At 35.8% G+C, this 13,613-nt stretch overlaps 2 protein-coding genes and 1 pseudogene across 3 annotated transcripts; 1 reads left to right on the top strand and 2 right to left on the bottom strand.

Moving 5' to 3' along the window:
* Positions 1 to 670: 670 nt before the first annotated feature.
* Positions 671 to 3,387, bottom strand: LOC104765627 (glutamine synthetase cytosolic isozyme 1-3). The gene is made up of 9 exons (XM_010489377.3): positions 2,721 to 3,387; positions 2,399 to 2,438; positions 2,209 to 2,312; positions 2,064 to 2,112; positions 1,866 to 1,972; positions 1,673 to 1,760; positions 1,382 to 1,585; positions 1,250 to 1,303; positions 671 to 1,167 (listed from the first exon to the last, which is right to left on the bottom strand). The coding sequence occupies exons 1-9, from the start codon at positions 2,792 to 2,794 to the stop codon at positions 823 to 825; spliced, it is 1,065 nt and encodes a 354-aa protein (XP_010487679.1). The 5' UTR covers positions 2,795 to 3,387; the 3' UTR covers positions 671 to 822.
* Positions 3,388 to 4,721: 1,334 nt separating this feature from the next.
* Positions 4,722 to 5,723, top strand: LOC104767596 (putative F-box protein At3g24580 pseudogene; annotated as a pseudogene).
* A 5,139-nt stretch (positions 5,724 to 10,862) lies between these two features.
* Positions 10,863 to 13,501, bottom strand: LOC104765626 (dihydropyrimidine dehydrogenase (NADP(+)), chloroplastic). 2 transcript variants are annotated; one of them, XM_010489375.3, is made up of 7 exons: positions 12,771 to 13,501; positions 12,296 to 12,559; positions 12,024 to 12,194; positions 11,819 to 11,931; positions 11,538 to 11,724; positions 11,343 to 11,452; positions 10,863 to 11,257 (listed from the first exon to the last, which is right to left on the bottom strand). In XM_010489375.3, the coding sequence occupies exons 1-7, from the start codon at positions 13,050 to 13,052 to the stop codon at positions 11,101 to 11,103; spliced, it is 1,284 nt and encodes a 427-aa protein (XP_010487677.1). In that variant the 5' UTR covers positions 13,053 to 13,501; the 3' UTR covers positions 10,863 to 11,100. The 2 variants fall into 2 exon arrangements, with proteins under 2 accessions (XP_010487677.1, XP_010487678.1); XM_010489376.3 differs by having other exon boundaries at positions 10,863 to 11,262; positions 12,771 to 13,374.
* Between the last annotated feature and the right edge of the window lie 112 nt (positions 13,502 to 13,613).

Raw genomic sequence — 13,613 nt, 5'->3', positions numbered from 1 at the left:
TTCTTTTACTTAAAAGTGAAGTCGAGTGGGTTGGGGGGCGTCATGATTTGTTTTCTTAATTTATTTACTTTTATAAGGAACGTTTTACAAATAATTAAAGTCAAGTGTGTGATACTATGCACTGAAGTTGGTGGTACTTAACAATGTACTTGTTGTGTTTTGTATGACTTTTGCCAAAAACTTAGGAAAATGCTATCCCATACTACTTTTCGTCATATCTTTTTTTCTAGTTTAGTAAATTAACAAGTAAATGCGTCACTACAAATTTTCTGAGTGGGAAGAGTCACTCATTTATTTCCCACTGACAATAAATACAAACGATATTAAAAAAAAGTTTAATTTGACTTTTCCTACCATAGCTAGTTGTGAACTTCGATGCATGAGTCTAGGAGCACAGAGCACGTGACGAGCATTACGCTGCTCCCACCTAATTCTCCACCACCCTTCGTCTTCGGAATTAATCTTCTATACTATTTTTATTGAGAAGTAGGTCACATGCCAAATAGTATTATTCTTGTCAAGAATATTCGACGTTATCTTATCGCTAAATCTTATCCTACATCAACCACTAAACCCCGACAACTTCAACCTCCGACGCACCGGCCGAACTTTGTTATTATCATTAACAAAAACAAAACAAAAATTACTAAATATTAACATTATACACTAATTTTTTTCACCTTAAGAATCGCTTATTTTTTTAATTATTCGAAACAAACCACAAAATGTCACAAATACGCCATTATAAGAATTATTTTAATCGAAAGGTGCAATCACAAAAGAAGAAACCAAACAGGGCAAATCAAATTATGAAACATGTCATCAACCGAGGATGGTTGTTTCGGCGATCATGGAGGTGACAACATAAGGATCCATGTTCGAAGCTGGCCTTCGGTCCTCGAAGTAACCTTTACCTTCTTTCTCAGTGTCACGTCCCACTCTGACAGAAGCTCCACGGTTGGCGACTCCCCATGAGAAGGTGTTGATATCTGCGGTTTCGTGTTTCCCCGTGAGACGACGCTCGTTGCCTTCACCGTAAGCAGCAATGTGTTCTTTGTGTTTCAGCTGAAGCTTCTCTATTGCTTTCTTTATCACTTGTAATCCTCCATCGTTCCTCATGGTCTTTGTACTGTAGTTGCAGTGAGCTCCAGCTCCATTCCAGTCACCCTGAACCCATTCAAGAATGTCACAACGAAACTTGACTTGAGGTAAATGTAAATGAAGCGTTAGAGAGTAGTAAGAAACTAACCGGGACTGGTTTCGGGTCGAAGCTGACATTTACACCAGAGATCTCAGTGATCCTCTGTCAAACAGAGAAGATGCATCAGCAAATTTGAAGCTTTTGTATTCGTAATAGGACCCCTGTTAAGTAGATTCTTACCTCGAGAAGGTATCGAGCCACCCAGACTTGATCACCAGCAGAAATACCCTCAACAGGACCAACTTGGAACTCCCACTGGCCAGGCATGACTTCTCCATTGACACCGGAAATGCCAATACCAGCGTAAAGGCAGGCCTTGTAGTGTGCATCCACAATGTCACGACCAATGGCTTTGTCAGCCCCCACACCACAGTAGTAAGGTCCCTGTTTCAACGAAAAAATAAAAACTTTTATATTAGATTAATACGTCAAAACGTGTTGTGATAGAACATTATGGTAATTGGATTTTACCTGAGGGCCAGGGAAGCCACCAACAGGCCAACCAATAGGCCAGTTCACACCCTTTTGCATCAAAGTGTATTCTTGCTCAATACCATACCTTTTGAATCACAACAGTTAATATATTATAAGATTTGCAAAGAGATCAATAAAAGTACTAATCCGAAACTGATACGTAAGAAGAAGAATAAGAAGAAGAGTGTACCATGGCACTTCAGAAGCAACGTTGGGATGACTGAAGATCTTAGCAGCGTTGTGCCTCTTGTTAGTCGGGATTGGATCACCAGCTGGTGTGTAAGCATCACACATCACCTGCATATATCACAAATATTCAATTATTTAGATCCAAATTGAATATGTCACATCAATCATATCAAATATCAAAAAACAAAAAAAAACCCACCAGAATGTTGTTTCCTTTCCTGAACGGATCCTTGAATATCGCCTGAGGGCTTTTGATTCATCAAAAGAAACACAAGACCAATGTTAAAATATGAATTTGTTTATGCGTATAGAGATAGATATATATAGATGATCGAAGAGCATACTATAGAATGACTTCACTGTCTTCTCCAGCAGCTTGACCAGTGCTAGATCCGTCGTAGTTCCATTTGGGAAGCTTTGATGGATCACTCACTGGTCCCGGTAGTGTCTATATCATTCAAAAACAGATCAGATCAACCAAAAAAAACAGAGGATGAGATAAATAATCACAGGGAGATTTATATATCAAAGTACCCTAGCTTTGCTTCTAATGTCCATGCCAGATCCACCGATCCTGTTCATTCAAAAAGTTCATACAAAACCTCAACAAGAAGACAAAAAAAAAAAAGAAAAAGAGACGAGCTTTATGTTTATACACGTCTTAATCTAACGCAGGACAGCGAAACATTTAGTGTAACGAATCGTGTTCATACCAAAAAAACTCAAAAACCCATTAAGAGATCAATATCAAAACATTAAAAAAGAAACAAACTTTTTGATCGACAGCCGTAAGAACGAAACAACAACGATAAATGAGAGACTTTGTGGTGATATAGAGAAAACAGAGAGATCGAACCATATGTATTCGGCGATGATTTTCTGGGTGGCATCAGAAAGGTTGAGGTTAACGAGATCTGAGAGCAGAGACATGGCGGCGTCGTAGAGAATGAAAAAAAAATATAATCAAAGTGTTTTTAGAGAAGAAAGACGATCAATACCACTTCTCTCCTGATACTGTGTTTATATTATAGAGAGAGTTTTTTTTTTTTTTTTTGGAAATAATTACAGCCAATACATTACTTTAGTAAATTAGTAGTAATTTCTTTATTGTTGTGTGCCAGTATTATCTTTAATTTTTTTTAATAACAATAATATCGTCTAAATTGTATTTTATTTTTCAGGTAAGATTCTCCTGAGATTACTACAGAATATAACAACAATATTTAATCAACAATTATTGCCGAAAACGAAGAGTTTATATACAAAACGGAACTAATATGCGTTACGGCATAAATATACAAATATTTTCCACTTTTTCATATACAGACGATCTTCAAAACATTTCCAATCATTTTGTTTTTAGTACAAAGCTGTTTATGTATAAACTTGGAATATATTTTTGAAAAAGAATTGGTAAAAAATAGAATTATTATTGATGAACACGTAAACGTAGGTAGGTAGGAAATGTAATGGTTTTTTTTTTTTTTTTTTTTTCAAATACAGCTTCTAAGAAAGTTGTGGGCACTCTTGTCTTTTTGCGTACATGATTATAATCTTCCTTAATCAATTATTTCTCATATTTAATCCCAATCTTGTTTGTTGCCTTCCTCTTCGCATAAAACTGATGTGTATAAAAATAGGCATGACCATATATATTGTCCTCCATAACCATATTTACTTAGAGAACCAATCAGTTCAATTTAAGACAAAAGCATATAATCAATCTACTAAGCATTATTGGTTTAAGTAAATCATGGTAATTAATATGGTTGTGGGAGGACGTGATTGTTTTAGAGAAGAAGACGATCAATACAACTTCTCTCCTGATAGTGTGTTTATGTTATATTGAGAGCTATTTTTTTTTTTTTTTTTTGGGAAAAATTATACGTATTTCAGTAAATTAGTAATATATTTATTTATTGTGTGCGAGTAATATCTATATTTTTTTAATAACAATAATATTTTTTTAAATTTTATTTAATTTTATATTGTTCAATTAAGAGTCTGATTGGTTCAAACACAACGTTTGCAGTTGCGGTTGCGAAAGGTTACAGATATGAGCGGTTCCGGTTTTAAGCGTTATTAAGTGTTTTGAATTACTAGTTTAACGTTTTAAAATAGATGTGTTTACGGGAGTTTTACGATTGGCTGAACAACCGATGCAATAGCAGTTAAAATATAATAAATGTAATATATAATTATATAGATGTTTAAAAACACCAAAAATTTATTAAATTTGATTTATTATTAAAAATTATTAAAAATATTATTAATTATTCAAAAATAAATAAATTATTAAACTTAAACTCTAATCCTCTTTTATAAACCAAACCGACATAATTTACTTAATAAAATATCTACAGAATTTATTTTCTTAATTTTTTTGTCTTTTTATTTTTGTATTTTAATTTTAATTTTTTTTAATATAATATAATATATATTGTTATATTTGGATTGGTTAATTAAGATGGTGAACAAACGAGGTTACGGTGAATCCAAAAGTTTTCTTATTTATTTGTCTCACTCAGCCACGTATGTATGCATCTCTGATCTTTGAAGCAAAGAGGCGGAAGGAAAAAATTAGAAATTTGTAAACTTTTACGGAGGAAAAGAAAAGGTTTTTTTTTAATTATATTTTATAAGGTGACATCGATCCTCAATGTCCAATCTTCCAAAGGATTTTTCGGATCTTCCAAGGGATTTGGCGGAGGAGGTGCTCTCTAAGGTGGTTCCGGTGACATTTCTGAGAAGAGTTCGATCTACTTGCAAAAAGTGGAACACTTTGACCAGACATAGGAGCTTTTAAAAGAAGCACCTCGGTGGTCAAGCCAAACTAGCAGCAAAGAAAAGAGAGTTTATGGTGGTCGTGATGATGGATTTTAGGGTTTATTTGATGAGCGTAAATCTTCACCACAAGGTTGAATTATGCATAGAACGTCAAGGTACACTTATTTTCCCCGACGCTTCAGATCAAATACTTGTACGTCAAATCTTTCACTGCGACGGTTTACTTTTATGCATCCTGAAAGACAACCCTAGGCTCGTGGTTTTTAACCCGTATTGTGGTGGGCAACCCCGGTGGATCGAGGCACCCACATATAGTATTTCTCACAGATTGGATGGTTATTCGTATGCCCTCGGATACAATAGCAGCACCAAATCCCACAAAATCTTGAGTTTTGTTATGGTTGATGATCACGACGGACCCGAAGTTGTTGAGTTCAAAATCTACGACTTTAACTCTTGTGATTCTTCATGGAGGGTTCTTGATATCTCTGGACAAGACTGGGTCATAGTTTCTTATAGCCGTGGTGTCTCTCTCAAGGGAAATACATATTGGTTTGCTGAAGAGATGTATTCAAAAAACCCCCAGCCAAGGAGATCATAGTTTCCTAATCTGTTTTGATTACACAAGAGAGACGTTTGGGCCGCGTTTGCCTCTGCCCTTTGAGTGGTGTCCTGAAGATATTGTGACTCTATCAAATGTTAGAGATGAGCAGCTTGCTGTGTTATTTCAGCGTGAAGATACATTACAGATGGAGATCTGGGTTACAACTAAGATTGGGCCCAACTCGGTGTCATGGAGCAGCAAGTTCTTCTTATCAGTGAATACAAAAGTACTCACCGCCGTTGATGATGAGTTTATGTTTTCGTATATGGCGTCACATTTCTTCATTGATGAGGTGAAGAAAGTCGCTGTGGTTTTTGATAGAGGCAAAGACTCGAGGATGATGCGCTACACAGCTTACATCATTGGACAGGACGGATCCTTTAAGAAGTGGATCTTGGAGAATCTCTAGACAAATTTTGCGCACCATTTGTGTGCTCTTATGTTCCAAGTGCAATGCCACTTGAATAGTCCATGTTACAATACCTATAATCTTTTTTTTCTTTCTCTTTTGTCATCTTCTTTGAACATTCATTTGTCTCTCATCCTTCTTTCTGTTTTCCATATTTGACTTCGTTTTGCTGCCTTGGGTTAGCTTAATTTCCTCCTTATGTTATAGTACTGTAGGTAGACTCATTGCAAAAGCCTCTTTCATTTTTCCTGTTGGTGTTCTTGCAAAGTACGTATGCTTAGATTTTGATTTTCCCATTTTAACTTTTGTCCTTATCATTTTTAAAGAGTGCAAGTGGCTGGTAGGCTGATACGCAGAAGATTGAATGATTTCTTGGAGTTAAGTTTTGACCTTTGGTACTCTCTGTTCTTAATGCCCGTTGCTCAATGGTTTCTGTATAGGATCGTACAAAATGCTTCTTCGAACCACCATGAGTTGCTTGATTTTGATATTCAGCTACGGTTACTCTGTGAAGACATTTACATTTTGAAACTCCATTATGCAGATTGCAGAAAGAGTTTTTTTTTTGTGTGCAGAAAAGGTTACCTTGGATGGTTAATTATTTATGAGACCCATTTACTTTTAGTGTTCCAATGGTGCACACACTCCTTTCCCTGCAACTAATCATTTAATGGTTACAGTCCCTTAAGTTGGAGGCTTCCTAAGCAAACCATACCAGAGTTACCTGCAATACTTGTATCTGACAGAAGCATGCATTTTCATCTTCTCAGTAAAATCTGCGTAGTGTATCTTGCTTTTTTTTTGGGTTGGATTTACACTTGTCTCGTAGTTTTCACAAATTTTGGTGATATTTCTGCAATATAAGTGGTGAGTAGCAGGGAGAAGCTTTAAATTTTGGGGATCATGCCGCTTGCACTGTGAGTCTTCTTTCAGCCCCTCTCAAAATCAACTCATTCATCTTGTATCCATAGCCACAGCGTTTTCTTTGTTCGTTCAACTTGGCTTAATTTTTGGCCAATAATAAAAATATCATAGTCATAGACTCAAGCTTTAAAGATTGTACAGATTCCGTGAAAGCGGTTAAACGAATGATTTACTTAAACCAATAATGCTCTATCAACAACGTTTTCTTTGGGTTACTTCGGCAAACCTTTGTCGCCAAAACCGAACATATTCTTTGTGGTTGTGTACCGGTTGAACCGGTTTTGTTTTTGCATTAACTTAACCCGACTAAATTCATATCCGGTTTATATTCTTAAATTGGTCCCTAATGCATTTAATCCTTGTAAATTATGAATTTAATGTCTTTTGTTAAATGTTATGCTGCATACATAACATAATTGCCAATGTATCAGAGTATCAGACATTCACGTCTTACTTTAATAGTTACAGAAATAAACTGATTTTTTTTTTTTGGCTCAACATCAACTTTCATTCACCAAATCAAAGTTACAACCAAATCAAAAGCACATTACATTCACCTCTCTAGACTTGGACCAAAACAAATGTATTGGTTGATCAAGTACAACCCTGGAACACTAGGCGGATCCAACGCTACCCAATCGAGAACCATTGCATTTTTTAACCACAATGAGATAGATAACACTCCACGACTCGGAGTGAAATCATCTCTTAAACCACCTAAATTGACATAAATGACACGAAAACAAATACTAACACAGAGGAGGCCTAAGCTAATACTGAAATCAGCTCAAAATCCAGCTATGAGATCCTCATGATCGACGTGAAGAACTTGTCTCAATAGCTTCAACACCCAAAGGCGCATTATCAGAAAAGTTGGTCTCTCTGGTTTTCCCTTTTCCGATCTTAAACCTAAAACGGACAATACATCTGACTGACCCGACCAAGAGTCATAAAGAGTCATGAAGCTATAATAACTGGCGAAATAGATGGTTCTCCGAACTAACTATACAAAACCAGAATGCTAATCATCAAAATTAGAAATTGGAGCACATATTAGCATATCATCACCTCACAGTGCAAGTTCAAAGTGACGACATCACTTCCGTTCAGTTACGAGACATTCACCACTTGGCCAGACTGAAAAAAAAAACAAAAACGCCACCACCCTTGCTGCAGGACACCGCCATGGCTGATATGAGAGGTAAGATGTGAAAAAGAACCTAAACCCCACCACTGAAGCTTGTCGAAGAAAGCTTCATCCCTCACTGCTCTCCGAAGCCACAAAGCACCGGTTTTGCCAGTGACAACCGCCAGCGACATCCAACCGCCACAAACCACTAGTGACAAAACAGAAGACTAATTCGCCACAGATCCACCCGACATGCCCAAGATCCGACGCTGTCCGCCAAGGCCTGCATCAGAGCCTTCACCGACGACCTCCACCCAACGGATCTTCGCTTCACACACCGAGGAATCGCCGGATCCACCACCTTTGAGAAGCATCCAAACCGACGGCGACACTATAGCAAGAAGCGGGAGACTGAAAAGGAACTACAAGGAAAAGAAAAACTAATCGGGATGGAGCCCTCTCCGACACCGGAAGGGCAACCGGAGAGGCGGATCAAAGTTGGTGGCGGCTCTCTTTCTCGCGGCAATTTTTTCAGAAATAAACTGATTAGAGTAACAAAATTAAAATTTTACACTTCAAAAAAAAAAAAAAATCAAATTATATGACATATCACTTTTTGACAACGAGTAATTGACCTCCATTCGTTTGACATAGAAAATAATGTTACATAGTCATTTGGATGATTTTTTTTTTTTGCATAAAAACTCTATACTTATAATGAAAGAAACAGAACGATTTTTTGTAAAAAAAATGGTATTAAGAAAGCATTTTAAGTTAAATTAAAATAACCTCTCATCTTGTTTGGATAATTTACGAACTAAATGATATCATGACCTTTCATCTTGTTTGGCCTATACATTTTCACCTTGATTAAGCATATACAATTCTAATCAACTGTCACGACCTTGCGATTGATCCAAGTTACATTTACATATCACTAACCACTTCAACTAAAATTATTATGGCTTTGTTCTTTTGTATTGCACTAGAGTGTATTTTTTCAAACATGAACCAAAACTTTATATACATGACCAACGATAAAGATAAATTTTGAGCATACATATATAGATAGGATTTTGATAAAATTGAATGCAAATATGGATGATGTGTTTGTAATTGTTCTGAAAATGCGCATTGTGATTTTGATGCTATGAAAAAGCATATTGTTCTAGTTTGCTTCCAAATTTCCATGTTAACACTAGGTTGTTCTTGTTATTTCTTGACCTTTTATTTTGGTTTGATATAAAATATATGTATAATGATCAAAATCCATGCTTAATGAAAATCTCATTCGTACCTATCTCTATAGTGGTTTGCATTATAGAAAAACAGACCAGCGCGCCTGGACAAAGGCGTAGGACGCGCTTTTACGTCGACCTCTCCAGATATAGGAAAAGGGTGCGCAACATGAAACGCATATACATCCATTACCTCAAGGCGCGTTAGAAATCTTTCGGTAGAGAAGTTTATGATGGAAGCGATTTCACCTACTAGATCTAAATCTTGAAGATTCCTGAAGTTAGCCATTGATTCCGGCGAAAGTAAACCCTAATTCTAATTCCGGCGAGAAAAACCCTAATTCGACGAGAAAAACCCAAATTTTTTTTTGTTCTTTTATCGTATTAGTGTTCTTGGAGTATAATAATATATAAAAAATTGGTATACTTTTTACAGTGTGAGTTTTTTCTAATGTCGGTGAGTCTTATTCGATTGCATTTATATATACAGTAAAACCTCTATAAATTAATAATGTTGGGACCAAGACATTTTATTAATTTATAGTGATATTAATTTATCTATAAATTAATAATTATTATTTTATAGTGTAAATTAATAATTATTAATTTATAGATAAATTTTTAATTGTTTAATTTTTTAAAAATTATGAATTGGAACAACTATAGCAAAATAAGATTAAACTTTCGGATGTTATAAATTTTATTGCTTAGGAATTGAACTTGTAATATTTAGAAAGCATTATTGACAATAAATTACAAATACTATAGACAAATTGACTTATACACATGACATACATAAATTCAAATCTATGAATAATAATATCAATTCTCCTATTTTAATAATCTGTCAAATTATCGAATTGTAAATGATGCATATCTAAAAATTAAAACTTTAAAATTTAATTATTTGTATGACATGTTATAAAATATTTTAGAGATATCATTATAGTTTAAAAATACAACATTACAATTGTTCTATAGAAATGAGTTTTAGGAGAAACATACACTATCATATCAGTATATATATATATATATATTTACATGATTATTAATTTATGATATTATTGGGACCATATTTTACATGGAGATTTCAATAAAATTATTATCTTATTATCTTATCGAATATTGTTAATTTTTATACTGTCCCAACTTGGAACCATCAAAATTTATTAATTTATAGTGTTTATTAATTTATAGAGGTTTTACTGTAACTAATTTGCGAAAGTAGTAGTCATATTCACTGTGGATCAGTTGGTAGAAGTAGTCGTTTCTTCGGTGGTAAGTGATGCACGGTTCAAGCCTAGTCTTTGCACATTTCTTTACCTTTTTCCCTTTTTTTCATTAATTATTCATGTCGAATTAAATTAACCAAAAATTTACTTGGGTTCGTTCAGTTTCTTATTTATTTACTTGATTTTATTATACGATTTAAAATCAATTCCGAATTAGACCATATCAAAGACACCATGTGAGTGCGCATCAGACATAGGAGAAGAACCAAGGAGCTAAAATATAAAAGTACCATTCCTTGACCAAAAACATGAATTAGAACCATCCAACTGAAGAAAGTCACTCGAGCATTATTTTTGGTGACAACATTACTTTCAAAGCGGGTGATGCTTCTCTAAGTTTCTCAGCAGATGTTGTTTGCTTTTGAGCATGTTGAAGCCTCTAAAAGTTCGGTTACCCTCACCCTTAAAGACCAGTTGCTATATATGGATACAAGATGAATGGTACACAACAACAAGAACAAAGAAAATGTTGTTGATAGATTTCAAGCCTAAAGGTAAATAAAAAGAGTGTTTTTTCTAAATTATTATTTTCCAAGATTGCTATAAACCCCTTGATATACATATATTATAAAAAGTTACACTAGCGTAATAAAAGTCTTGCTTCATGGAGCATTATTGGTTTAAGTAAATCATTCCTTTAACCGCTTTCACGGAATCAGTACAATCTTTAAAGCTCGAGTCTCTATGACTATGATATTTTTTTATTATTGGCCAAAAATTAAGCCAAGTTAAACGAACAAAGAAAACGCTGTGGCTATGGATACAAGATGAATGAGTTGATTTTGAAACAATTGAAAGGAAGTGCCTTTGTGGTTTTGCTATGCTTTAACCATCACTTCACCAGGCTAGTACCTTAGTTAGAAACCATACTCTCAGTCTCCTTCACGAACCCATCTCCGGTCCAATCTTTGTCGGATTTCAAGCCTCTCTTCTCGGCTTTTCTCTGCTCAACTGCTTCTTTTTGTCTCTTAACTAAGTCCGTGTGTGTTGTAAAGTACTGCAGCGAATGCCTAAGCTAACAACAAACAACATGACAAAAACTGCTCAGCAAGGGTAAAGAAGGATATAAAAGCCTATAAGAAAAGTTGTTCATACCCTCTGAAGTCTTCTATCGTAGAGAAGTTGTGCTGTCTCATGAAATCTTGAAGCTCGGCGCAAAGGGTTTTCACATGACCATAGCCGTGCATCATCACACCAGTGCATACCTTCCAACAAAAAGCAGTAAACTAAGCTTCTCACGGAATAAAGTTTAAAAACATAAAAAGTGAGGAGAGTGTTGAGTATAGCCACCTGTACAGTATTTGATCCGAGGAGAATGAATTCAGCCGCATCATAGCCAGTTTCAACACCTCCAATTCCCGAAAGCGAGTAATCATTCCCACTGAACTCAGATTTCATCATTTTGGCTATGCTCATAACTTTCGCAAGCGCAATTGGGCGAACGGCCTTATAAGAGTAGCCTCCTGGAGTTGAGTAACTGCAAAACACTAACTACATTAACATTTCTTGTTATGTATTACAAGAGTTGCTAAACTATTTTTACGTTTGTAAGAATGCTATATATAGCTAACCCTTCAACACATGGCTCAGGACGAAGCGTCTTCATATCAATTCCCATTACACTCATGATTGTATTGATAGCTGCAATTCCTTCACAACCTGACTTAAGAGATACCCTAGCAGGCTATTTAAAGATTACAAAAAAAAAAAAAATGGTTAAAGCATAGCAAAACAGAGTAGCAATAACGGTTTTGCAATAACTTAGATGTCACACACCTCTGTTATGTCAGTGATATTAGGAGTCATCTTAGCCCATACAGGAACTGTAGCTTTAGCATTAATCCATCCGCAAACCTCGTCGAGAAGTGCACAATCTTGTCCAACAGCAGCACCCATTCTGCGCTCTGGCATACCGTGAGGACACGAGAAGTTGATCTCTAAAGCATCCTACAAAAACAAGTATCCAGAACAGTCTCTTCAACATGTATTCTAATATTAGACAAGAGGAGAAACCTTAAGAATCTGTGTTTTTGGAGGGGGAAACTCACAACACCAGTTTGTTCAACACGGTCGATGAGCTCTTCCCAAGCAGTTTTGTTGTATTCCTCCATGACGGAAGCTATAAGGATCCGATCAGGGTACTCTTTTTTCAATTGCTTAAACTCTTTGAGCATGGTTTCGAGAGGTCGGTCACTAATGAGTTCTATGTTCTGCCATCCAATTACATCTGCTTTGGCTGATCCATTTGATCCGGTTCGTAGCCGGGCATATCGAGGTGTCACGTTGATAACTTTGGATGCATCTAGTGATACCTAAATCATCCAACCACAGATTCAAACCAAACTCAATCATCTTCATCATCATCATACACAAACACACCCAAATCCTCTGTTCTTGGTACTATGATTATCAGAATCAAGAACTCGAAAACTCAATATAGTCAACGCAGAACAGATTCAATCATCAACAAAAGTCAAATCTCAATTTTCTAAGGAAACCAGATTGAAGAGAAAGAGAGCTTACAGTTTTGGCGATGACGGCTCCCCAACCTTCATCAAAGGCTCGCTTCATGACGGTGTAGTTGGTACCCGGTGGACCAGACCCGATCACGAAAGGGTTGGGCATTTTCAAGCCATTAACAGTGACACTGAGATCAGGCTCCGATTCGGCGGCGGAAGAGATCTTTAGACCAACTCTAGTCGGAGGTAGGAAACTCCGGCGAGTTGAAGAATCGAAGTCAGCTGATAAGCTGGTTTTAGAGGCGAGACCAGAGAAACGGTTCAAGGCGAAACTCATGGAAGCCATGATTTACAGGTCAATCTGGGAATTCAAGAAGTTAATCAAACTTGAGACGTGAAAACTCAGGGATTATAAAAAGAGAGAGAGAAGATGACACGCAAGAGAGTGTTAGGAGGATTTGGAAATGTGTGAGTTGTTTGATCAAATCGAACAAGGTAAAGAAGAAGATAGGTAAGAGAAGAAGAGTGTCTTGTAATAATTGGTCGGTTCTTCAACTTCATGCCACGTGAAAATAATTGCAAGTTTGTAACGTAAGTTCCTAAATTAATTGATTAATGAACCACCCAAAATAATAATAGACCCATCTTCCGTAAGATTTAAAAAAGCCATTAATCTAGTTTTAATCATTCGTATTTAACAATTAAATTTTTATTCTCTATCTTATCTCTTGTTCAACGGTCAACGGAGTGGATAAAACTTAAGATTCTCTGTCTCTATCTCTATCAATTACCAACAAATTTTCTTAAAAAAAGATTACTCAATTTATACGCCGACTGAAAAGAATAAAAAAAAAAGACGTGGAAATTGCAAACACGTAACGGAATCGACCGTGAGGCTAAGGTTGTT

Source organism: Camelina sativa, chromosome 19, assembly GCF_030686135.1.
Source record: "Camelina sativa cultivar CO46 ecotype springtype chromosome 19, ASM3068613v1".
Classification (NCBI taxonomy): Eukaryota; Viridiplantae; Streptophyta; class Magnoliopsida; order Brassicales; family Brassicaceae; genus Camelina; species Camelina sativa.
This window is presented reverse-complemented; position numbering and strand designations above follow the sequence as displayed.